This window comes from Mesoplodon bidens (genome assembly GCF_964165515.1).
Source record: "Mesoplodon bidens genome assembly, chromosome: 7".
NCBI lineage: Eukaryota > Metazoa > Chordata > Mammalia > Artiodactyla > Ziphiidae > Mesoplodon > Mesoplodon bidens.
In genome coordinates this window covers 74,141,617-74,165,552 of record NC_138164.1, presented here as the reverse complement: position 1 = coordinate 74,165,552, position 23,936 = coordinate 74,141,617, and the positions used below count along the sequence as shown (strand labels likewise).

Genomic DNA, 23,936 nt, shown 5'->3' with positions numbered 1-23,936 from the left:
AGATTTAAGTAACTTGTCCAAGTCACAAAGCTAGGAACACATCAAGCAGGAATCTAAACCTAGATCTCTCTCTTCTGCTTATTAGAGGAAAAACAAAAGAAGGAGAATCAAACTATCTACTATCTTTTAATAGCCACGAAAGCACCTACTGCTGAACCTTGATAGTTGGTTGGGAGGCTGAGTTGCAGTACTTGGCTTAGGCTCAAAGTCAAACCTCTAAGCATGGCCTCAAATGCTACTGCTGCCCAGTGAGTTTTCCGGAAATAGAATCAGTCAGGTAGAGTAACCCTGCCTCCATTTAGGGAGTTTCATGGAAGAAGGTAGAGATAGACTGACTTGGGAACTGGATGTTTCAAATTCTCCTTCCCCTAAGTATGCCCACATTTCTATAATATAGTGTGTAGGATACCTGACAGAGGTACAGGCATACCTATGAGATACTCCAAATTCGGTTCCAGACCAACACAAGAAAGCAAATACTGCAATAAAGCAAGTCACACAAACTTATAGGTTTCCCAGTGCATATAAAAGTTATGTTTATACACAATACTGTAGTCTCTTAAGTGTACAATAGCATTATGTCTTAAAAAAGGTCTACATACCATAATTTAAAAATTCTGTATTGCTAAAACATGGTAATCATCATCTGATCTTTCAGTGAGTCACAGTAGTAGCAGCAAAGAACACTGATCACAGATCACCATACCAAATATAATAATAATGAAAAAAGTGTGAGATTAGGATTACCTAATTAGGATTACCAAATGTGACACAGAGACATGAAGTGAGCAAATGCTACTGGGAAACTGGTGTCTATAGACTTGATCAACACAGGGTTGTGAAAGACAATGTGTGAAAAACACGATATTCACAAAGAGCAATAAAACAAGGTATGCTTGTATAGAGAAAGTGATATAGAGCTTGGAAAAGAAAGCTTAATTTTAGTATCTGCAACCATGGTGGACTTCATGAAGGAAGTGCTCTTGGGGTCCTGAAACATGGATAGGATTAGTGTTAGTAGGGTTAGGGAGGAAAAGAAAACAGAAGGGATAGTCTAAATTAGAGGGGACAGTTCTTTAATTCATTTAACAAGTATTTATTGAGGACCTACTATGTGCCAGGCATTGTTCTAGGAACTGTTCTAGATGGTGGTAAGGAAAAAAATAATGTCGGGAAAGGAAATAGGGAGTGTGTTGGGGGAGTGGAATGGAGATGAGATTTAGACAGGATATCAGAGAAATCTCACAGAGAGGATGATATTAGAGGAAAGACCCTAATAGCTCTGCACATCTCTGAGGCAGATATTCCAGGTAGAAGGAACAGCAAGTACAAGGGCCCAGAGGCAGGAGCATGCCTGGAATGCTTGAGGATCAGGGAGCGGGTCCGTGTAGCTAGAGAGGAATTATTTATTTGGTTATTTATTTATTTAACGATCCATTTTGATTAAAATACAGCTGAATACAATATTCTGTTAGTTTCAGGTATACTACCTAGTGATTCAACATCTATATACATCAGGAAATGATCACCACAATAAGTTTAGTAACATCTGTCCCTATACAAAGTTATTACAATATTATTGGCCATATCCCTTATGCTGTATATTATATCCTCGTGGCTTATTTATTTTATATAACTGGAGGTCTGTACCTCTTAATCCCCTCTACCTATTTTGCCCAATGCCCCCACCTCTACCCTTCCCTCTGGCAACTGCCCATTTGTTCTCTGTATGTATTTTGTTTTGTTTTGTTCATTTATTTGTTTGTTTTTAGATTCTACATATAAGTGAGATCATATGGCATTTGTCTTTCTAACTTATTTCACTTAGCATGATACCCTCTACATCCGTCTGTGTTGTCACAAATAGTAAGATTTCTTTTTTTTATGATTCAGTAATATTCCACTGTGTATATATACCACATCTTCTTTATCCATTTATCTCTTGATGGACATTTAGGCTGCTTCCATGTCTTGGCTATTATAAATAATGCTGTAATGAACACTGGGGTACATATATCTTTTCAAGTTAGTGTTTTTGTTTTCTTTGGGTAAGTACCCAGAAGTGAAATTGCTGAATGTATGATAGTTTTATTTTTACTTTTTTGAAGACCCTCCATACTGTTTTCCACAGTGACTGCACCAATTGACAAGCCTGCCAACAATGCACAAGAGTTCCCTTTTCTCTGCCTCCTTGCCACCAGTTGTTATTTGATGCTAGCCATTCTGACAGGTGTGAGGTGGTATCTCATTGTGGTTTTGATTTGCATCTCCCTGATGATTAGTGATGTTGATTATTTTTTCATGTGTCTATTGGCACTCTATCTGTATTCTTTGGGAAAATGTCCGTTGAGGTGCTCCACTGACTTTTAACTTTCACTGTTTGTTTTCTTGATGTTAAGTTGTATCAGTTCTTTATATATTTTGGATAGTAACCACTCATCAGATATACTGCTTGAAAATATCTTCTCCCATTCATTTTTTCATTTTGTTACTGTTTTCCATTTCTGTGCAAAAGCTTTTTAGTTTGATGTAGTTCCATTTATTTATTTTTGCTTTTGTTGCCCTTGCCTGAGGTGACAGATCCAAAAAACATTGCTCAGACTGATGTCAAAGAGCATACTGCCTAGGTTTTCTTCTAGGGGTTTTATATTTTCAGGTCTTACATTTAAGTCTTTAATCCATTTTGAGTTTATGTTTGCATATTGTATATGAAAGTGATCCAGTTTCAATTTTTTGCAAGTAGCTGCCCAGTTTTCTCAACACCATTTATTGAAGAGTATCTTTCCCCATTGTATATTCCTGCCTCCTTTGTCATAGATTGCCCATGTAAGTGTAGGTTTATTTCTGAGCTCTCTATTCTGTTTCATGATCCATGTGTCTGTTTTTGTGCCAGTAGCATACTGTTTTTATTACTGTAGCTTTGTATGATAATTTGAAATCAGAGAGTGTGATACCTCCAGCTGTGTTCTTCTTTCTCAAGATTGCCTTAGCTATTCAGGATCTTTTGTGGTTCCATACAAATTTTAGGATTATTTGTTCTAGTTGTGTGAAAAATACCATTGGTATTTTGATAGAGATTACATTGAATTTATAGATTTCCTTCAGTAGTATGGTCATTTTAACAATATTAATTCTTCCAAACCTTGAGGAGGGTATATCTTTCCTTTGGTTTGTGTCATCTTCAGTTTCTTTCATCAATGTCTTATAGTTTTCTGAGTACAAATCTTTTACCACTTTGGTTAGATTTCTTCCTAGTATTTTATTCTTTATGATGTGATTTTAAATTGGCTTGTTTTCTTAATTTCTATTTCTGATAATTTGTTGTTAATATACACAAATGCAACAGACTTCTGAATACTAATTTTGTATCCTACAACTTTAATGAATACATTTAATACTTCTAACAGATTTTTTTTTTTTGGTGGAGTCTTTGGGGTTTTCTATGCATAGTATCATGTCATCTGAAAACTGAAAGTTTTACTTTTCCCTTTCCAGTTTGGATTCCTTTTATTTCTTTTTCTTATCTGATTGCTGTGGCTAGGATTTGCAACGTGATATTGAATTAAAGTGGCAAGAGTGGGCATCCTTGTCCTTTTCCTGATCTTAGAAGAAATGCTTTCAGCTTTTCACTGTTGAGTATGATGTTGGCTATGGGTTTGTCATATGTGGCCTTCATTATGTTGAGGTACATTCCCTCTACACCACTTTGTGGAGTGTTTAATGGACGTTGCCTTTTGTCAAAAGCCTTTTCTGCATCTATGGAGATGATCATATGACTTTTATTCTTCAATTTGTTAATGTGGTGTAGCACATTCATTGCTTTGTGAATACTGAACCATCCTTGCATACGTAGGATAAACCCCACTGGATTATGGTGTATGATCCCTTTAATGTACTTTTGAATTCAACTTGCTAATGTTCTGTTGAGGATTTTTGCATCTATGTTCATGAGTGATATTGGTCTGCAATTTTTTGTGTGTGGTGTCTTTATTTTTGGTATCAGGGTGATGCTGGCCTCGTAGAATGAGTTCAGAAGTGTTCCTTCTTCTTAAATTTTTTGGAATACTCTGAGAAGGATAGGTGTTAACTCTCCTTTAAATGTTTTGTAGAATTCACCTGTGAAGTCATCTGATCCTGGTCTTTTGTTTTTTGGGAGGTTTTTTTGTTTGTTTGTTTTTTTAATGACTGACTTAATTTCATTACTAGTAATTGATCTGTTCATATTTTCTACTTAGTCCTGATTTGGTCTTGGGAGACTGTATGTTTCTAGGAATTTATCCATTTCTTCTAGTTTGTCCATTTTATTGCCATATAATTGTTCACAGTAATCTCTTATGATCCTCTGTATTTCTGTGGTGTCAGTCGTAACTTCTACTCATTAATATTTTATTTTATTTATTTGGGCCATTTCTCTTTTGTTCTTGATGAGTCTGGCTAAAGGCTTACCAATTTTATTTTTTTCAAAGGCCATCTCTTAGTTTCATTGATCTTTCTTATTGTTTTTTCAGTCTCTATTTAATTTATTTTCATTCTGATCTTCAATATCTTCTACTAATTTTGGGTTTCATTTGTTCTTTTTATTTTCTAGTTCCTTTAGGTGTGAGGTTAGGTTGTTTATTTGATATTTTTCCTATTTCCTGTGGTAGGCCTGTATCACTATAAACTTTCTTCTTAGAACTGCTTTCGCTGTGTTCCTTAGATTTTGGATCATTGTGTTAACATTTTCACTTATTTCCAGGTATTTTTTTTTTATTTCTTCAGTGACCCATTGGTTGTTTAGTATCATAATCTTTAGTCTCCAAGTGTTTGTATTTTTTGTAGTTTTTTTCTTGTAGTCAATTTCTTGTCTCTTACTGATATAGTCAGAATTTTATTTATTTAATAAATATTAAATTTATTATAGCTTGTTTTATGGCCTAGCCTGTGTTCTATCCTGGAGAATGTTCTATGTGCACTTGAAAAGAATGCATATTCTGCTGCTTTTGGGTGGAATATTCCATATATATCTATCTATTAAATCTATCTGGTCTAATATGTCATCTAAGGCCAGTAATTCCTTATAGATTTTCTGTCTGGATGATCTGTCCATTGATTTAAGTGTTAAAGCCCTCTTCTACTATTTATTGTATTACTGTCAATTTCTCCTTTTATTTTTGTATTTGCTTCATATATTTAGGTCCTCCTATTTTGTGTGCATATATATTTACAGTTGTTATATCTTCCTCTTGGATTGATCCCTTTATCATTAGGTAATGTCCTTCTTTGTCTCTTTTTACAGACTTTGTTTTAAAGTCTATTTTGTCTGATATTAGTATTGCTACCCCAGCTTTCTTTTTGTTTTCATTTGCATGGAATATCTTTTTCCATCCCCTCACTTTCACTCCATGTGTGTCTTTAGATCTAAAGTGAGTCTCTTATAGGCAGTGTATAGATAGGTCTTGTATTTCTTTCCATTCAGTCACTCTATGTCTTTTGACTGGAGCATTTAGTCCATTTACATTTAAAGTAATTGATAGGTATTCACTTATTACCTTTTTGTTCTTTGTTTTGGAGTTGTTTTGTAGTTCTTTTTTGTTCCTTTTTACTTTTTTTCTCTCTTGTCTTATAATTTGATGACTGTTGTTAGTGTTATGTTTGGATTCCTTTCTCTTTTTTGGTGTGTATCTATTATAGGTTTTTGGTTTGTGGTTACCGCGAGGTTCATATATAACAACCTATATTTATAGATGACTATTTTAAGTTGATGATCTCATAAGTCTGAATGCATTCTAACAACCTTATGCTTTTACTACCACTACCCCCCCCCACCATTTTATGTTTCTGATGTCACATTTTACATCTTTTAATTTTATGTATCCCTTAACTACATGGCAGGGAATTTGGGTTTTATTTTCAGTAACAACAGAGCCACTAGAAAGTTTGATCAGAGAAGTATCATAACCTAACTCTTTTTTTTAAGAAAATTTTTATGGCTATTGAATTAAAAATTGGCTGGAATGGGTGGAGAATAGTTTAAGGCAGAAAGAAAGAGTCCAGTTAAAAGACTATCACTGTAATTCAGACAGAAGATGATATATCTTAAACCTGGTAGAAGTAGATTTGTGTGAAACAGTTTAATTCTGGATATTCTGAAGACAGACCAAATAAGAGTAAACAAGGAATGAAGGAAAGAAAAACGTCAAAAGTGACTCCCAAGTATTTGACTTAACACCCGGAAGAATGGAGTTTCTAGTGGTATGAGGTGAAATGTGGAAGTGTGAATAGAGTCTGTGTAGAAAAGGAAATTGTAAGATTTGGTTGGAAAGTGGCCTAGGGCCAGTGTCTAGTCCTGAGATGGAAACAAGATTTCCCATGTTATACTTATGCTGGTTTTCCTAGGAGCCTCTATGCCTCTACAGTTTGAAAGTCATAAAAATCATGTCATCTTTGGAGAGTTCCTATTTCTCTCTCTTTAAAAAACTTCTCCCCAAATGGCATGCTCTGTCCTTAGCTCAGCTGTTACCTTTACCTTATACCCATGCTCTTCCTGTATGTTTCAGTCCTCTCCATTCCTCAATCACCAGGCGTGGTAGTAGATTCCACCTCCTAAACACTTCTGTCCATAATCTTGACCTCTATCCTCAGCAAAGCCATTTTCACCTATTGCTGGGATCATTGCATTACCACTTGATGGGTCTTCATAATTCTACTCCTATAGCCCTTTAAAATTCTCCAGTGTACCCAGATTGATCTTTCTAAAACAGAAATCTGATCATGTTCCTTCCTATTTTAAGCACTACAAAGGATCCCAGTGCTTATGATAAAGGACAGTGATCTTAATCTGGCCGATGCAATCCTGCCTTCCTCTACTACTTTAGTTCTCCCCATTCTCCTGCCTCCTACCCCATGTTGCAAACATTCCAACCTTAAAATTTCCCAAACATAGTGTGCTCTACCTCATCTATGAACCTTCAAACATGCTTTCCTCCACTCTTCATCCAGCTGATACTCAACCAAAATGCTCAGCTTCAGTGAGTTTCTTGGTCTAGTGCCCCTCCCTATTCAGTCCTGCCCTAGCACTTAGCCTGCTTAGATGCCCTTCTGCCCTCTAGAGTCTAAGTAAACAAGAGCAATTATCATGTCTATCTTATTCTACATTATGTCCCACACTTCCAGCAAGTTCTGAGCAGTCAGAACTAACAGGCACTCATTCCATATTTGTTTAATCAGTAACTCATACCAAATGTTAGTTCTTTAATGAAACATTCCCAAGAGCCCTTCACTGGAAGAGATGGCTTCCTCTTTGGGCCTCCACTGAAAGGGATCACTCCCTCTTTGGACCTCTATAGATTTTAACTCCACACCTATTACAGATTTATCGCCTTCTACCTTTAATGTAGTTACATAATTTCTCTCTATTGCTGAACATGTTTCCTCTTAAGTGCAGAATTCATGTCCAGTTCACCTTTGTATTTTCCCTAGATCATCATACACAGAGCTTTATGTATACTCAGACTCCAATAAATTTTATTTAAAGAATGAATTAATTAATAGGGCTTAAATATTATATTTCAGAATTTCCAAATAGGTCAGTTTTTAGGGCACATATGCTTTGAGGTAGGAAATGATGGGTGATAAATCCCAATAGGTAAGTTGAGGCAAGATGGTAGGGGATCCACTTTGCTCAACTAAGACTTAATAATTTGGAAACTGGAGTGTTTTTTGTTTTTTGTTTTTTTTGGAAACTGGAGATGTTTGGAGAATATCTAAACCAAGGAGGTATATTATCACAGCTGAATACTTGGGAGATTAATCTGTCCTTAAGATAAATCTTGTGGCACAGAAATGGAGTGCTATCCTGCATTTATCCCTAGAGTGTGGTAATAGAGGAAATGAATCTTGGTACTGGTAAGGATTCAGCTCTGCCTTTTAGGTCTTGGGGAAAAAAAACTGAGTACAGAAGACAATTATTAGGCATACTATTTTGGCACCTGTTCTTAGTATTTCCTCTGGTTTTAACTCTGATAAATTGTTCCAGTGCACTCTCAAATTATTCAGAATCCATAGAGATAGCTATAGTAGAAATAAATCTCAAAGTTAATCTCTAATTTGTTTTCCAACAGGTTCTCTGACTCTGAGAACACATCATGTTCAAGACTCCAAAATGGGATTTGTGATCAATGCGATCTATTCCATGGCCTATGGGCTCCACAACATGCAGATGTCCCTCTGTCCAGGATATGCGGGCCTCTGTGATGCCATGAAGCCAATCGATGGACGGAAACTTTTGGACTCCCTGATGAAAACCAATTTTACTGGGGTTTCTGGAGACATGATCCTATTTGATGAGAATGGAGACTCTCCAGGAAGGTATTGTTACAATTCACCTCTAGACAATTCACCTCTTGTATTGTGAATTGTATTGTTACAATTCACCTCTAGACAGTAGAGCCTGATCAAGCTATCTCTTGATCCTCAGGAGCCTGTTTCTCTCCTTTGTGGTTATCTAGGCTTCCTGGCCATGCCTGGCTAATTCTGATATCACAAAGTGAGTAAAGACAGAGAGGGGAAGCCCCACTTCCTGTGGCCAGGAAAAAATATTAATGCTGATGTCTAAAACGTGCTCTTGGAATCATCACCACATTTCAGAGACTCAAACTTAGAGGCAGGAGCCTCACATTATCATAGATAATTAAAAGCCGGCTCTATGGTTTCCCTGTACATGTTTGCCATGTTATTCCATGTATTCTGATCTCTTCTTAGGCCACAGAACTATTCTGAAACAGGAAAAATTCCATTTCTGGTAATCCAGAAATAGGGCTGAGGTGTTATTATATTGTTTGCTGTACCTACAGTAAGTTACAAGTCATTTTATTTTAGTATCCTCCAGCTGGAACACTTTCTCCCTTCTTGAGGACTAAATTGCCTTTCTCTCTGAAATTTTACCTTTCATTATTTATAGAGAGGAACCTGAGAAATATGAACTTACTCATAATTATAGGTCAGCCTCCAGGGAAGTCATTAAGTACCTAGAACTTACCAGTATTCACATCTATCTCAGACTCTAAATTCTTTTTTTTTTTTGCCTTCTTTGTGTGTTTATTTATCGGCACGTGTTTTCTATCACAGTCCTTTCGAATAATAAGAGCTAATGTTTGTCTGACACTGCATATGTGATAGACCCTATTCCAGCTAGTCTAAAAGTATTAACTCATATCATCCTCTCAACAAATCCTGGAGGCAGGCGCTTCCCTGGTCCCCATTTGATGGCCAAGGAGACAGATGCTTTGGAGAGGAAGGATCTTGACTGAGGAAGTCACTGCATCTTTGGCAACAGCTGTGATGTGTTCAACACCAAAGTCCAGACTCTAAATTCTTAAGTGACTCTTCACATGAGACTTTTAATCCATGAGGGATAATGTCATTGAAATGATATTCTGACTTGTAGCAGGGCTGGGTCTTTAATCTGCCCTGCATTAGGACAATCAGGGTCCTTTGGTCACCTGCTGTAAAATCCCTGGTATTTTTCCAGCAACAGCTTTTGCTTGACAGGTGTGCTTGGAGAGGGTGGGTTTACACTCTTTTTGCAGCTGATCCTGCCAAGAGAAGGTCCCATGAGTTCCTCCATGACTCACATGCCATGTGCCCACACATTGTACCAGCCACCTTGGTCTAGCTTGTTTCCATATTCCTGATGTGAACTGAAGTTTGTCCCTGATGCAGCTGTTACTGTCTCACGAGCCAAACTTTTTAAGTGACAGCAGTTCCAAGTCATGCAGCCAAGAGGAAAGCTGGATATTTTCTCTATTTTAGAGAGTTGAAGAGTATTGCTCCAAGCAAGCTGTTTATCAAGATAAGATTTTTCAACTATTGTTTTCTACTTTTTGGCTATTCAGTACATTCATGGGGGTGGGGGCAGGAATACAAGCATTTTCCCAAGGCCATAGGGCACTTCACATTTGTTGAAAGGCTTCTTAGGGCAGGTCAATGAATGAGCTCAGTCTTTAGGCTTAGGTCAAAGCCTAGGCTCTGATATCTTCACCTGGATTATTATTCCTGTGTGCACCCCTAGATCACTGACATCACCTTGGGATTTGTTCATAGACTTTGTTGACTGCAGTTCCATCGGTTCAAACAGCTTTCATGTCATGTACCCAAGCCAGTTCCACAAACCAGACAGTGAAGAAATGGCTCAGCTCTATTCCAGTGGGAAACCTTAATAGATCAGAACATCACTATCTCATTCACAATCCTCCAAATATGCTGGAATGGGGTACATTTAGGACATTGGTTCTTAACCATTGGGGGAACATGAATCTCTTTAAGTTAAATGAAATTTATAGATATTCCCTCAAGGACAATATCCATAAAATTCTGCAAACAATTTCTGGAAACTCATAGTTGTTTAGAGACTTTTCATGCATAACTAAGGTTGGGTATTACATTAACCCACTAATAAATGATCAGAATCTGCCTCTGAGGGCATAAGCCAAACTCAGGAAAAGGTGCTTTGCAACTTTTCTGTTTTTCCAATTAATCCAGTTATAGTTACAAATTAATTATAACTAATATTTACCATGTGTGTTCTTAGCCAAGTACTTAGCTAAATCCTCTATATTTTAATCCTTTGAGGTAAGTAATATTATCATGTTCTTTTCTAGCCGAAGGCTCACAACTGAGGATTACAAAGATTAAATGACATCCCCAAAGACAGTCTAATATATGAAAGAGTCAAGATTCTAACTCAATCTTGTGGGCTTCAATTCCTGACCCTGTACAACAGCCTGCCAATTACAGTATCAAAATCAAAACACCACTATTCTCCTAGAAATGTATTTGTAGGCACTATGTTGTTATTTCTCTGGAGTGGAAGTTGCAGCTCAGCTGGATCAAAGACATTCCAACCTGGGCAATGAACCAGAGGAGACTAGGGTGATTAGGGGTTCCCCTAAAATGCCAGAGTCACAAGAGGAAGATCCTAAACAGAGAAAGCTGGGAGAGGTGACAACTCACTCTGGCACACATACCTATGGATAGTTAGAGAGTCAAATTTAATCACTGTTTTTAAGCCTCACATAATCAGACTACTATCAGTACACACATCTTTAACGAAACCCTTGGGTCAAGTGTGTTACAGAATTCTGAATTTTTTTTCTTTTCTTTTTTTTTTTTTACTGTAATGAGCTTTTTGTTTTATAACATCTTTATTGGAGTATAATTGCTTTACAATGGTGTGTTAGTTTCTGCTTTATAACCAAGTGAATCAGCTACATGCATACATATATATCGATATCCCCTCCCTCTTGCGTCTCCCTCCCACACTCCCTATCCCACCCCTCTAGATAGTCACAAAGCACCAAGCTGATCTCCTGTGCTATGTGGCTGCTTCCCACTAGCTATCTATTTTACATTTGGTAGTGTATATATGTCCATGCCACTCTCTCACTTCGTCCCAGCTTACCCTTCCCCCTCCTCGTGTCCTCAAGTCCATTCTCTATGTCTGCATCTTTATTCCTGTCCTGCCCCTAGGTTCTTCAGAACCTTTTTTTTTTTAGATTCCATATATATAGTGTTAGCATACGGTATTTGTTTTTCTCTTTCTGACTTACTTCACTCTGTATGACAGACTCTAGGTCCATCCACCTCACTACAAATAACTCAATTTCGTTTCTTTTTATGGATGAGTAATATTCCATTGTATGTATGTGCCACATCTTCTTTATCCATTCATCTGTTGATGGACACTTAGGTGACTTCCATGTCCTGGCTATTGTAAATAGAGCTGCAATTCTGAATTTTTGATTTTACAGAAGTCATATAATGCCTCCTGCATACCGTGGAGCACACTTCTTAAACAACGCATTAATATTTCTACAGCAAACATGTGAATATTCATAGGAAGTGTGATAAATAGAGTATAAATAGTCTCATGACAGTGTGGATCAAGTTCTGTCACTAGATAAGTTGAGAATGGGTCATGTTTTGCTGCCAAGTGAGTTATGAAAAAACTTATGGTTTTCAGAGCTCTAAGGATTTCAGGAATTATAGATAAGAAATATGGACCTTTACTGTTTGCCATAAAGGGGACAGACCACAGCTTGGCAAGCTATGGTCTACAGGCCAAATCGGGTCTGCTATCCATTTTGGTAAATAAGATTTTACTGGAACACAGTCTCTCTCATTTATTTAGAGACTATCTGTAGCTATTTCATGCTACACTAAGAGTGTTGAGTAGTTTCAACAGAGGCCTAAAATATTTACTGTCTGTCCCTTTATAGCAAAAGTTTTCTGACCCCCAATAGATATACAGAGAGTCCACTGATGACTAAGGTTTAACAAGCCTAGCTGTTGCCTAGGACTGACCATAAATGGGCAGAGGAAACATGGAGAGTCAACGTCAGCCTAAGTACAACTGACTATTTAAGGCAAAAATGTTAACATTATATTGTGGGGTTTATAAGTATGGGGATGTAAAACATTTGACAATGTGGCCTAAAGGAATGGGGTATAAAATTATACAGGGGTAAGTTTCTTATATCTTACATTAAGTGACACAACATTACTTTAAGTAGGATAAGTTAAATTAGGAATGCCTATTAAATCCCTTGGGCAGTTAAAATTTTAATACAAGAGAAATAACTGAAAAGCCAAGAGAAGAATGCTAAAAAAAAAATGGTTAATAGAAAATAAGGCAGGAAAAGAAAAGAAGAAAAGATGGACAAAAACAGATATGACAAGTAGAAAATAAGGCTGGAACACTAGAAATTTGCACATACTGACCTGGTTTGCACACAGATTCTTAATATGTGGCTCCATCCACAGAAGGACTTAAAAAGCACCTTAGCCTCAGAACTGTAGACTGAGAGGACCTTAAGGATCATATAAATCTAGTACTCTCTACAGTCCCTTCCCCCAAATGATGTTTCAGTTTCCCTGACAACAACCTTGCTTCAGCCCCTTGGGTAAAGAGAACCTCACTATCTTCTGAAGAAGCCTGCTCTAATTTTCACAGTTATAAACACTTAGAAAGTTCTTTATTTCTGTTCAACTGAACCCTGCCTTCCTCTAGTTTCTATTTTGTGCTTTTTAAAAAAAAAAAAACATTTTTACTCAAGTATAATTGCTTTACAATGGTGCGTTAGTTTCTGCTTTATAACAAAGTGAATCAGCTATACATATACAAGTATCACCATATCTCCTCCCTCTTGTGTCTCCCTCCCACCCTCCCTATCCCACCCCTCTAGGTGGTCACCTAAATAGACATTTCTCCAAAGAAGATATACAGATAGCCAACAAACACATGAAAGAATGCTCAACATCACTAATCATTATTTTGTGCTTTTAACTGAACTTTTTTCTTTTTGGTTGCAATACATTTTATCTGTTTTTTTTTCTTTTTTAACACTTTAGGAAATTCATTCGGACAAATTTTCAGTGTATTTCAACTCTAAACTGTGGCCGGTTAAGGAAGAGACAGACGTGGGAAGCCAGAGAGAAAGGGGAAAGAAGGAAGAGGTATTAAAGAAGACAGATTACACAAACCCACACTCAGTGATGAGAAAGAAGGTTCAGGAGCAGAGATGGAGAAACCAGGGGGCCCAGTGAGAGAGGGAGAGAGAGCAAGAGTGAGAATTAAACAATGGGTTACAACAGCAGAAAGCCATTATGTAATTTAATTCTTATCTAAAATTTAAGTAAGAGTATTTTTCAAACACTCACTCTCACTTTTGATGAAGAATAAAATCTATATCCTATCTCTGAAAACTAAAAGAATTCATATTAATTGACAAGAGAAGGGAGGAGGGGTCTTCTTTTACAGAGAATTATTCTTAGCTATTTCTTTTTTTCATGTATTGTTACCAAAGATTTTTACAATCATGTTGTATTTTCACAGCTACAACCACTAGTGATAATATCTCTGTGGTTGTCTGGTAAGTAAGAAATAATTACCATAAATCTAAGGGCTAATTCCAAAGGGAGGATTCAGTATCTGTAATAAATTTAAAGTAGGTTGATTGGTTTGAACCAAAATTAAGGTTTAACTTTTCTCAAAATCACTTCCCTGTCAAATATGACATTTTCCATTCTATAGAGTTATCATGCTTATTTTTCAAAAATTGGATCCCTTGACTTTTTACCATTTCTCCAATATAAAACAGATTTCTACAACAGTTAAGCAATGGAAGTTGATCTTTTAGCTCTGTTGAGTTTATTTGGAGTAGTCTAATGGAAAAGAAGCAACAGCAGACTTGAAGTGTTAAGAGTGAGTATAGACTTGCATTCTCTCGAATCTGGTATCACTCATTACCTCACCAAGCTTCAGGTCCATTATCTGTACAACTGACAGTTTGGACTAGACCTTGTCAAAGTTAAGTTAACAACTGGTAGAAATGGGTTGATGGCTCATTTGGGGGTGAGCAATGAAACTCTCTTCATATCTCTTCAAATCAGTAGCAGCAAAGAAAAAAAATCTTCCTGACACTAACATTTCTTTCTTTCTCCCAGCCTAGAACGTTCAAAGGTCATTTGCTCACAGGCAGTCAGTTACCTTTTGAAGCCTTAGAGGCCCATGTAGCCAATTCGAAGTAGCCAATGCCATAATGTATGAGTTCTTTTTACCTCAGTGCTCTGTGTTTGAATATCTCAACTCACTGCATGCTTAGTAGCCACTGCATAACTGTGACAGAGTGGAAATGTGTAAGACTCAGCTCTGTATCCTACAGATTGGTACTTTTAGAAGTGGAATTTAGACAGCTACTCAAAATTGTTACTGACTGCAAATAAAACACTGTAGGGTAACACTGAACAGCTAACCAAACTTAAGAATAAGTTAACATTCTGAAAAAAACACTACAGTAAAAAAATGTGATTGGGAGTGAAAACAGAATAGTATCATTTTCAATGTAGGTCCAAACAGATTGATGTCAGCTTTGTTCTTAGTATTTCTGTACTGAGCATTGGTAATCTGGTCACTTGAACCCAAAAGCTAGAAAGTTTTCCTACGTATCAATTTTCAGATAGCTCAATATGCTGAGCATGGAGGTTGAAGGAAGCATTTAGAAGAGCCCGTCTACCAATCCTAAAAGTCCTGGAAAATAAAAGCACAGGGTACTATGTGAAGACACTGTATACCTAAGACATACCTACAGATATGTCTACAGGAACTGACAGTGGTGGTACTGCTCATCCAGTGTCCTCAGATTGGAAAATTATTTCAGAATGCTTCTCTGGAAATGTGTGTGTGTGTGTGCGTGTGTATGTGTGTGTGTGTGTAAAATCTTATAATCACATTAACTTTCCCTCTTTACACATCTATCCCCATATAAAGTCTGAGAATTCATGAGGTTCTAGTATCTTGCAACATTTTTACATTGCATGAGGTGCTTTAAAAGCTATCGATTTTCAGAATTATTTTAAACATCATTCCTGAAAGTATCTTTATACAATGAGTTTAGCCATTGATAAAGGGTAAAATGAGAAAGGTAAAATCAGGTCGTATCCAAATTACCTACTCATTCCCTAAAGCTGAAGACAAGATTAAAGATTTACCAAAATTCTCCCTTGGTTATTAGCAAAGGAAAATTTATCATTTTATTTGAGTGGAGATGAAAACCTTGCTATCTTTTTAAGAAGCCTAAAAGTAGCACTTGTTTAAACTTCTTGAAGTTATTCCAAAACTGTCTTTCATCATGCTGAGGTCAAGTCACCTTCTCACATGGGATTATTTTCTATTTCAGTTATAAGCTTGAAAATTTTTTAAAAAAAGGTCTCTGAAGAGAAAGTGAAACAGACAGGCTTTTTGTTATTCTAAAGTGTACTGTCATGGAAAAATTCCAGTGTCAGCAATATGACAATAGGTACATTTTGGAGGACAGAAATCTATTGCTTCTTCATAGCTGAATATTTATATTTTTAGCTGAATAATTATTATATTCTTGTTCCTAAGGTATGAAATAATGAATTTCAAGGAAATGGGAAAAGATTATTTTGATTATATCAACGTTGGAAGCTGGGACAACGGAGAATTAAAAATGGATGATGATGAAGTATGGTCCAAGAAAAGCCACATTATCAGATCCGTGTGCAGTGAACCATGTGAGAAAGGCCAGATAAAGGTAAAGTGAAGTCTGTGTTTCTTTAACTTTTGTTGTAAATTCAAAAGTATTCATTAGTATTGACTGTTTTTAAAAAGTTTAGATATTTCTTTTGCCTTTTCCACTGTAAGCTTCTAATTTTTAAAAGAATTTTTTTAATTCTTTTCTCATTAATTCCTTATGATATCTAGTAAAACCCACAATAGTCTTAGTAGTTGGACTGGCTGAACCAATTGATGAGTCATGCCCACACCCTTTCTACTCATGTAAGCCTTTAAAGACATGCTTCCTGGGAATAAATAGTTCACACTGGAAACCACATCAATTTCTAATTAACTTAAATATTTACCCAACTCCTACTAATGTAATAGTTTACATTAATGGGACAAAAATAAGTCAGACACATTTACTCTTAGAAGATTCATAGCGTAGATGAGGAAAAATATCATGGGCACAGATAAGTAATGTCATGTAAAATGTGATGACTTCATTAAGAAAGAAAAAAAAAGGGAGCTAAATAAGTTCATACAAAAGAAAGGGACAGGGACTTCCCTGGTGGTGCAGTGGTTAATAAGACTCCACACTCTCAATACAGGGACCGCGAGTTTGATCCCTAGTCAGGAAACTAGATCTCACATGCATGCCGCAACTAAGAGTTTGCATGCCACATCTAAGGAACCTGCCGCCGCAACTAAGACCCAGCACAACCAAATAAATAAATATATATTTTTTAAAATGAGTTAATATATGTCAAATAGTATAGTGCCGTGTACATGGTGCAGTAAAGTTGCAATAAATTTTTTTTTAAAAAAGGGACAGATTTCTTCTGAATAAAATGTCAGACGCTGAACCATGAAAAATGGATATGACTTCAGAGAGAGATGTAGGGAAATGATCGTTTATGTAGAGGGAATAATAACAGGAAAGGTACAGAAGTAGTCAGACTGTTCTGGAATAACAGTGAATAATCTAGGGGGCGTTGCTCTAAATGGTTATTGTAAAAGAGAAAGTTGCAATGATAGACTGAAGCCACATTTGTGGAGAGTTTTGGATGCCATACTAAACAGGCTGAACTTAATTTTTTATTAACCAGGAGTCTGAGAATAATTTTGACCAAGATGCTGACATATAATAGGTGAAGATGCATGGGTAGCATTATGAAACATAAAGAAAGAAAGAAGAGACAAGTTAGAAGGACACTGTGATAGTGGTGACAAGGTCCCTGAATTATGGAAGAAACAGTGAGAATGGAAAGGGGGTTGGGGAGGTATTTGAAAGAAACATTATAGAGGTAGCCTCAATCAGCGCTGGCTATCAACCACAAAGCCTAAAATATTTACTATCTCGTCCTCTGCAGAAAAAGGTTGCTGACTCTTAATATTCAGTGACGGTCTGCATCTTGGCCAATCATCTTGCAGTTAAACACTTCATGTGAAATTCTTTTTAGACTCACTTAGAATATTAATTGTTCATAATTTCCAGTTCTTCCCAGAGAAAGATTAGTCTGTATAAATTACTACATGGAAGTTGTCTCTGTTTTGATCCTTCACAGCAATATAGTTTGAACCTGTAACTTCAAAATATTGAATGTTGGGCTTTCCTGGTGGCGCAGTGGTTGAGAGTCCGCCTGCTGATGCAGGGGACACGGGTTCGTGCCCCGGCCTGGGAAGATCCCACATGCCGTGGAGTGGCTGGGCCCATGAGCCATGGCCACTGAGCCTGCACGTCCAGAGCCTGTGCTCTGCAACGGGAGAGGCCACAACAGTGAGAGGCCTGCGTACCGCCAAAAAAAAAAAAAAAAATTGAATGTCTGTTTCAAGAGATTTCTTTATATATACTTTTCTACCCCTTTCTCCTGGGAATAACTTACCCAGTGGAAGAATCTGACTCCCTATTATCATATTTTCAATACTAGTTAATTTGTTATAATGGTTATAGAGTCTTTTTTTAATCCCAAAGTCCATTCTCCTAACCAGATCTCATTTTCACTCCATTAAATATACAATTGACTACATTTTCTTGATATGGTTTAATAAGGTCACTGAACAACTTCACTAATGATATCAACACATCACAGAATTGTTCAGATTTGTTAACTCAGCGCCCACGAAAGGACACTTAGTCTAGCAAAGGTTCAAATATATAACATACTGTTATTCATAAAGAAAGCATCACTACTTCCAGGGTGCTTTTTTACACTTTTTTTTTTAAATTTATTTTTGGCTGCTTTGGGTCTTCATTGTTGCACGCAGGCTTTCTCTGGCTGCAGCGAACATAGGCTACTCTTTGTTGCAGTGCACAGGCTTCACATTGCAGTGGCTTCTTTTGTTGCAGAGCACGGGCTCTAGGCGTGTGGGCTTCAGTAGTTGTGGCTCGTGGGCTCTAGAGCACAGGCTCAGTAGTTGTGGTGCACAGGCTTACCTGCTCCATGGCATGTGGGATCTTCCCAGACCAGGGCTCAAACCGGTGTCCCCTGCATTGGCAGGCGGATTCTTAACCAGTGTGCCACCAGTGGAAAAAAATGGAAATTAATCTGAAAGAGAACTGTCACCACCTCCTGTATTCAAAATGAGTGTGAAACAGAACATAAATAACAAACGAAAAAAAGTAAAACAAATCAGTTCTGAATGATCAGAAGAAGACAGTAAGTTGTCACTATTTATTCAAAAAAGATTGTAATATTGGAATTAATCTTGGAAAAGGGCATGAGCTTACTCTGGTAAAAATACTGAAATTTACAAAGCAATGCAAATTGAATCACAGAAAGTTAGCACATTTCTAAGAGGAAAAACGCAACTGCTTTTGTTTGCCAGGCTACTAAGAAAGAATCCTTCAGCATTTGAAATGTGCCTCCTTGCATTACAAAATCTAGTAACTGTCCAATGATAGTTTTACCAAGTGTGGTTGAAGTCACCCTGAAAGTGAAATTCATGTCTCTATATGGATACTTATATGTATATTACTAATAAAACAGTTAATATTTTTAAAGTGTTCTACATTTTCCAAATCATTGTGATATTCTATTTAATCCTCAGGAAACTCTATAAAGGCAGTTATTATTTTAAAAGCATTCGTCTCGGTTGGATGAAACAGGATCAGCTGGGAGACTGCTCAAGGCTGCACATTATTTAGTGGCTATAAGTAAGACTAGAACCTTGGTGCCCCTTGATTCTCAAGCCAGTATTCTTTCCTCCACATATTTCAAAATATCACGAACTCTATCTTTATACAGACCAATAAGGCTCAATATTTATAAGCATGACCACGAAGTTCAACAGGCATTATTTGATCCCTCATTCACCCACGTGTTGCGTAAAATCACTCTGCCTTAGTTTTCGTCCCTAAAAAAATGAATAAAATAAAACCAACCACCTTATACAGAGCTGTTCCAATGTTTCAATGAGATGACACGACATGGCATGCACTAAATCACCAGCAAACAGTCAACATTCTTATGAAGAATGCTTTCAATAGATTAAGCAGGTCTAATTAGCAATTTTACCTAATTGATCTGGTTATTTTAGGGAAAGGATGTTTCAGGCCCTTTTGTCATCATTTCCTACTTGTATTGTTGCGATGTCAGCACAAGGGACAGTACAAAACAGAAGAAAGGGGTGCCAGCCTACAACTGTATTTGGCTATAGATATCCAGACATTATTATCAAAGGTCATTAATAGAGTCAGCATCTAAGACAAGGATATGAAGTGTAACCACTCCTGCGTCTGGTTATTAATCAGAGTTTTAATTATTTATAGGAATGTTTAATGAATGCTGTCTCTACTCCACAGAGGCTATTCATGCACCAGTGGTGGAAAAAAAATAAAAGACATCCATTTCTAAAGAATAATATCTAGGACTCTTTCAACTGTTAAATTATTTCAATTATTTTCCATTGCCTTAAAAAAATTAAACACATGAAGAGGTACATAATAGTCTCAGTGGCCTTAACCATCTTTATCCCAAGCAAATCAAAACTACTAGAATAGGAAGGAATGGGCTGAATTATTGAACCAGATTTTTAGTAGAAACAGTCCAAGAGGTGATCTCCAGAAAAAAACTTCATCTTCTGCCTCTTAATTCAAAATAAATTCCTAATTATTTTTTATCAATATGGATATATTTTTTAACTTTAGCAGGTATACAATGTGGGTTTCTTGGCTAATAATTATTCAACTAGTGGAGGGAAGCCAAGGTAAATCCAGAGAGCAAAAGTTCTTAATTTGAAGCAAAGAAAGGCACAAACTCTGGGAAAAATTCAGTTACATATACACATACAGAAATGTATATATATTTACATGTGAGCACAAACACGGACGCTTAATACAGGTATCTAAAGCTAATTACCAAAGATTTGCGCTTAATTTCATTCTTGACCCTGTCACCAACAAATTTTATGATGTTGGACTGGTTTCTTAAACTCAGCCTGTTTCTTTAATTATAAAATGAGAATATTAATACTTACACTGCCTATCTGAAAACATTTGAAATAACTTACGTGAAAGCCCCCTTCTGCTTTGTAAAGCAGTATATTTGAATAAAGGATTGCTGGATTTTTATCTATGTGAAAAAATAATCAAAATTTTAAATATTTGCCTTAGGTGATCCGGAAGGGAGAAGTCAGCTGCTGTTGGACCTGCACACCTTGTAAAGAGAACGAGTATGTCTTTGATGAGTACACCTGCAAGGCATGCCAGCTGGGGTCCTGGCCCACTGATGACCTTACAGGTACATGTATCACAATGTCAGCACAGGTACATTCCCCAAAATCAACTCAAAAAGGACACAGACATAGGAGGAGGGGGGTGACATCTCCAAGCATTTCTCATCTTGGTGGAATTGTTTATGCAACAAAGAATTCTCTTAGGAACAGACACCTTCCCAACACCTGGGCTAATCATGAAAATCTTTAGATCGCTCAGAGAAATCTGCCTATATTCCTGCCCTCACCCCCAAACTAGATCAGAATCCTTAGGTTTTCTACTGGGCATTTTCAGTCCATCTTCAGGATATTCCCAGAAGTTCCTAAGCAGGGCCCCAGTTAACTGCGATTTGAGGTGTAGAGAGAGAAGTATTAGCCGGAAGAGACTAAAATATGCCATGACATATCCAAGAACAAAAAGGTAGCACAGAATTAAGTAGAATTTGGTCTAAAACTCTTTGTTTCTCTTACTGCTTTTCCTTAATCTAAACCAGAAACTTCCAACTAATGAGTTTTCAAATAATGTCAACACAGGGTAAGGCTCATCTCTGCTTGGTTTGGGTGGAGTTTGGGGAGGGGGGTTACTTTTTTTTTTGTTTCTGTGATGTTTTGGTTTAGGAGTTTTTTCCTCCAAAAATGTGAAGGAATTATTGTCATTGTGTTCTCAATATGATATTTCATAGCTATTTCTAATCTTTACATTGTGAAAACAGGATACCTTCCATCTTTCCTTCCAATTCCTTCAATAAACATTTAGCAAATGCATATAAGATGCCTATTTGCCTACCACCGATATAAAGATGTAAAAATGAAGATATGCCCTCTATCGTCAAGAAGTTAATGAGGGAGGTAAACAGTAAAAATGTGATTACAATAAAGGACACAGGTTTGTGGACATGGAGTATGAGGAGGGGACCTGTGAAACTAAGCTTTCCAGGGAAATAAGAGAAAAAGACATTCCAGGCAGAGAGCCCACCACGTGGTATGTCAGGTCACCTAGTGGTTTTACAGTTGAGGTGGATTAAGCACAAACCCCTAGAGGCTAGAGAATTATAACATCCTCAGTGTTAGACTCGACCCCTCATAGGACAAGAGATTATCCATGGTAGTTGTATTAGCTTATTCCAAAAGCCTGGTTCTAAAAATCCTGTGATTCTGGGCCTTTTGAGGCCAGCTCACATTAAGACTTGTTTTCAGTGATTGGTATTTATGCAGAAGACATTCCTTTTCTTAAAAAATAAAATTTAAAAATTCTGATTTAATACAACACCCAAGTACTTTGTGATAGCATTTGTGTCCTATTTTCACCGTTAGATGATAAGCTTTCTGATACTCATACATCCTGCTATCCCCAGAGCCAAGTCAGTGCTGAACACAAAGTCTTTAATAAATTTAGTTTACAGATAAACTAAAGCACACACACGCACACACACACACATACAGTAAAAATGTAAGAAAGAAAAAAATATGATTGGTTCTCTTGTGAGGGAAATGAAGAGCAGTTTTGGTGATCTTTTCCTTTATACTATTTATTTATTTTTTTCTAATTTCAATATGTATTATCATTAAACTGAAAAACTATTTCACAGATTCAACTATCCACATGGCTAAGCACCTTGAATGTGAATATGCAGATGTAATTTTTTGTCCTATGTTTTGTAAAACTATCACAATGAACATGGTCTGCTTTTTCATTCATTCAACAGAAAAGTATTTTATTATTACTATTTGCACTATAATCATAGGTGCTGGAGAAATTGGGGTTAAAAATAGACATGGTTCTTATATCACTTACCATCTTGTTGGGAGAGAGACATTTCTTTCTCTCTCTCTCTCTCTATCTCTCTCTCTCTCACTCACACACACACACACACACACACACACACTCTCAGACACATACAGATAGGCATGGACAAATTGTGTTAAATAGTATAAAGTAAAAGAACAAGAGTAAAAAAAAATGAAAATATTAGGGGAGACATAATTTAAATTTGTGGTCATAAAAGATCTCTGAAGAAGTGAAGATTAGCTGAGACCTAAATGATAAATACAGAAATAGCTGTCAAAACATGATGAGAAGGGCATTTCTTGCTGAGGCAAAAGCATATGTGAAAGTCTGTTTATGGATAAGCCAATGGAAAAACAATGTCAGAAGAGATCAGAAAGGTAGCAGGGGCTAGATCATATACTGTATAGCCTTGTAGAACAGGTTCAGGATTTGAGTGTTTAATACCAAGTACAATGAGAAACCTTTGCAGGGACTGTAGTAGAAGAAGAAAACATGATTGGATGTATAATTTTAAAACATTACTCTGGTTGCTGTGAGGGAGAATAATTTGGATAGAGATGGAAAGTGGAACCAGGGAGATAGGCAGGATGGTTACTGCAGGTTGCCACTGCAGGCACCAAGAGCTCTTGGTATCTTGGGCTAAACAGTGCATTGGAAGATTTCAGATATACTTTGGAGTAGAACCAACAGGACATATAGATAAATTGGTTGCAACAGATATTAAGTAAGTCTACCAAATTTCCTGCCTTGAGGAAAATTTGCATTCCTTGATAAGGATCAATAGTTTGGTTTTAGACAAGATCAGCTTGAGATGTCTTTGAGATTTTCAAGTATGAATTAATTAATTTAACAAATTAAGGCCTTAGTTTGTGCCAGAAATGTAACAGAAACTGGAAATGTAAAAATTTAGTCTAAGTTTCCAAGAAACTTATAATCTAGTGGGAGAAAAGCATATAAATAAGTAACCATGCAGTAGACCAAGTGCTGTAGGTGAGAAATGAGCAAAGTATTACGGAAAAATGGAGAAGGGCACACCTAACCCTGGAGAAATTAGAGAAGGTTTAGTCTTGAGGCATAATCTTTAAGCTCATTTTTAAAAAAGTGAAGAAGATCCTACTGGGAAAAGTGTGCAGCACTGAGGCTATGAATGGCACCATCATCCTTCTAATTTCTCCAAACAAAAATAAGTGAGTCATCTGAACTCTTCTCTCTTCTTGGCAACCCATATCCAGTCACTTAGCAAGTCTGCCTATTTGCATTGCTAAACATTCTTCTCCCTCCTTCCTCTCCATTTATTGGTACAACTCTTCCCTTGACTAAGTGATCATCTCACATTTGACTACTGCAGTAATTTCCCAGTTTATTAAAACTACT

General features: G+C 36.8%; 1 protein-coding gene and 1 long non-coding RNA gene across 4 annotated transcripts in view; one reads left to right on the top strand and one right to left on the bottom strand.

Annotated features, from left to right (window-relative positions):
* The window catches only part of GRM5 (glutamate metabotropic receptor 5), a gene marked incomplete at its 5' end in the record, with an annotated part of 514,708 nt that overhangs the window by 414,336 nt on the left and 76,436 nt on the right, over positions 1–23,936 (top strand). For both annotated transcript variants that reach the window (XM_081241472.1, XM_081241471.1), the window contains 3 exons: positions 8,103–8,349; positions 15,926–16,094; positions 20,673–20,799. In XM_081241472.1, coding sequence (XP_081097598.1) covers positions 8,103–8,349; positions 15,926–16,094; positions 20,673–20,799 — 543 coding nt within the window. The remainder of the gene's footprint in view (positions 1–8,102; positions 8,350–15,925; positions 16,095–20,672; positions 20,800–23,936) is intronic.
* The window catches only part of LOC308621208, a 140,723-nt gene that overhangs the window by 41,257 nt on the left and 75,530 nt on the right, over positions 1–23,936 (bottom strand). The gene's annotated exons all lie outside the window — the stretch shown is intronic.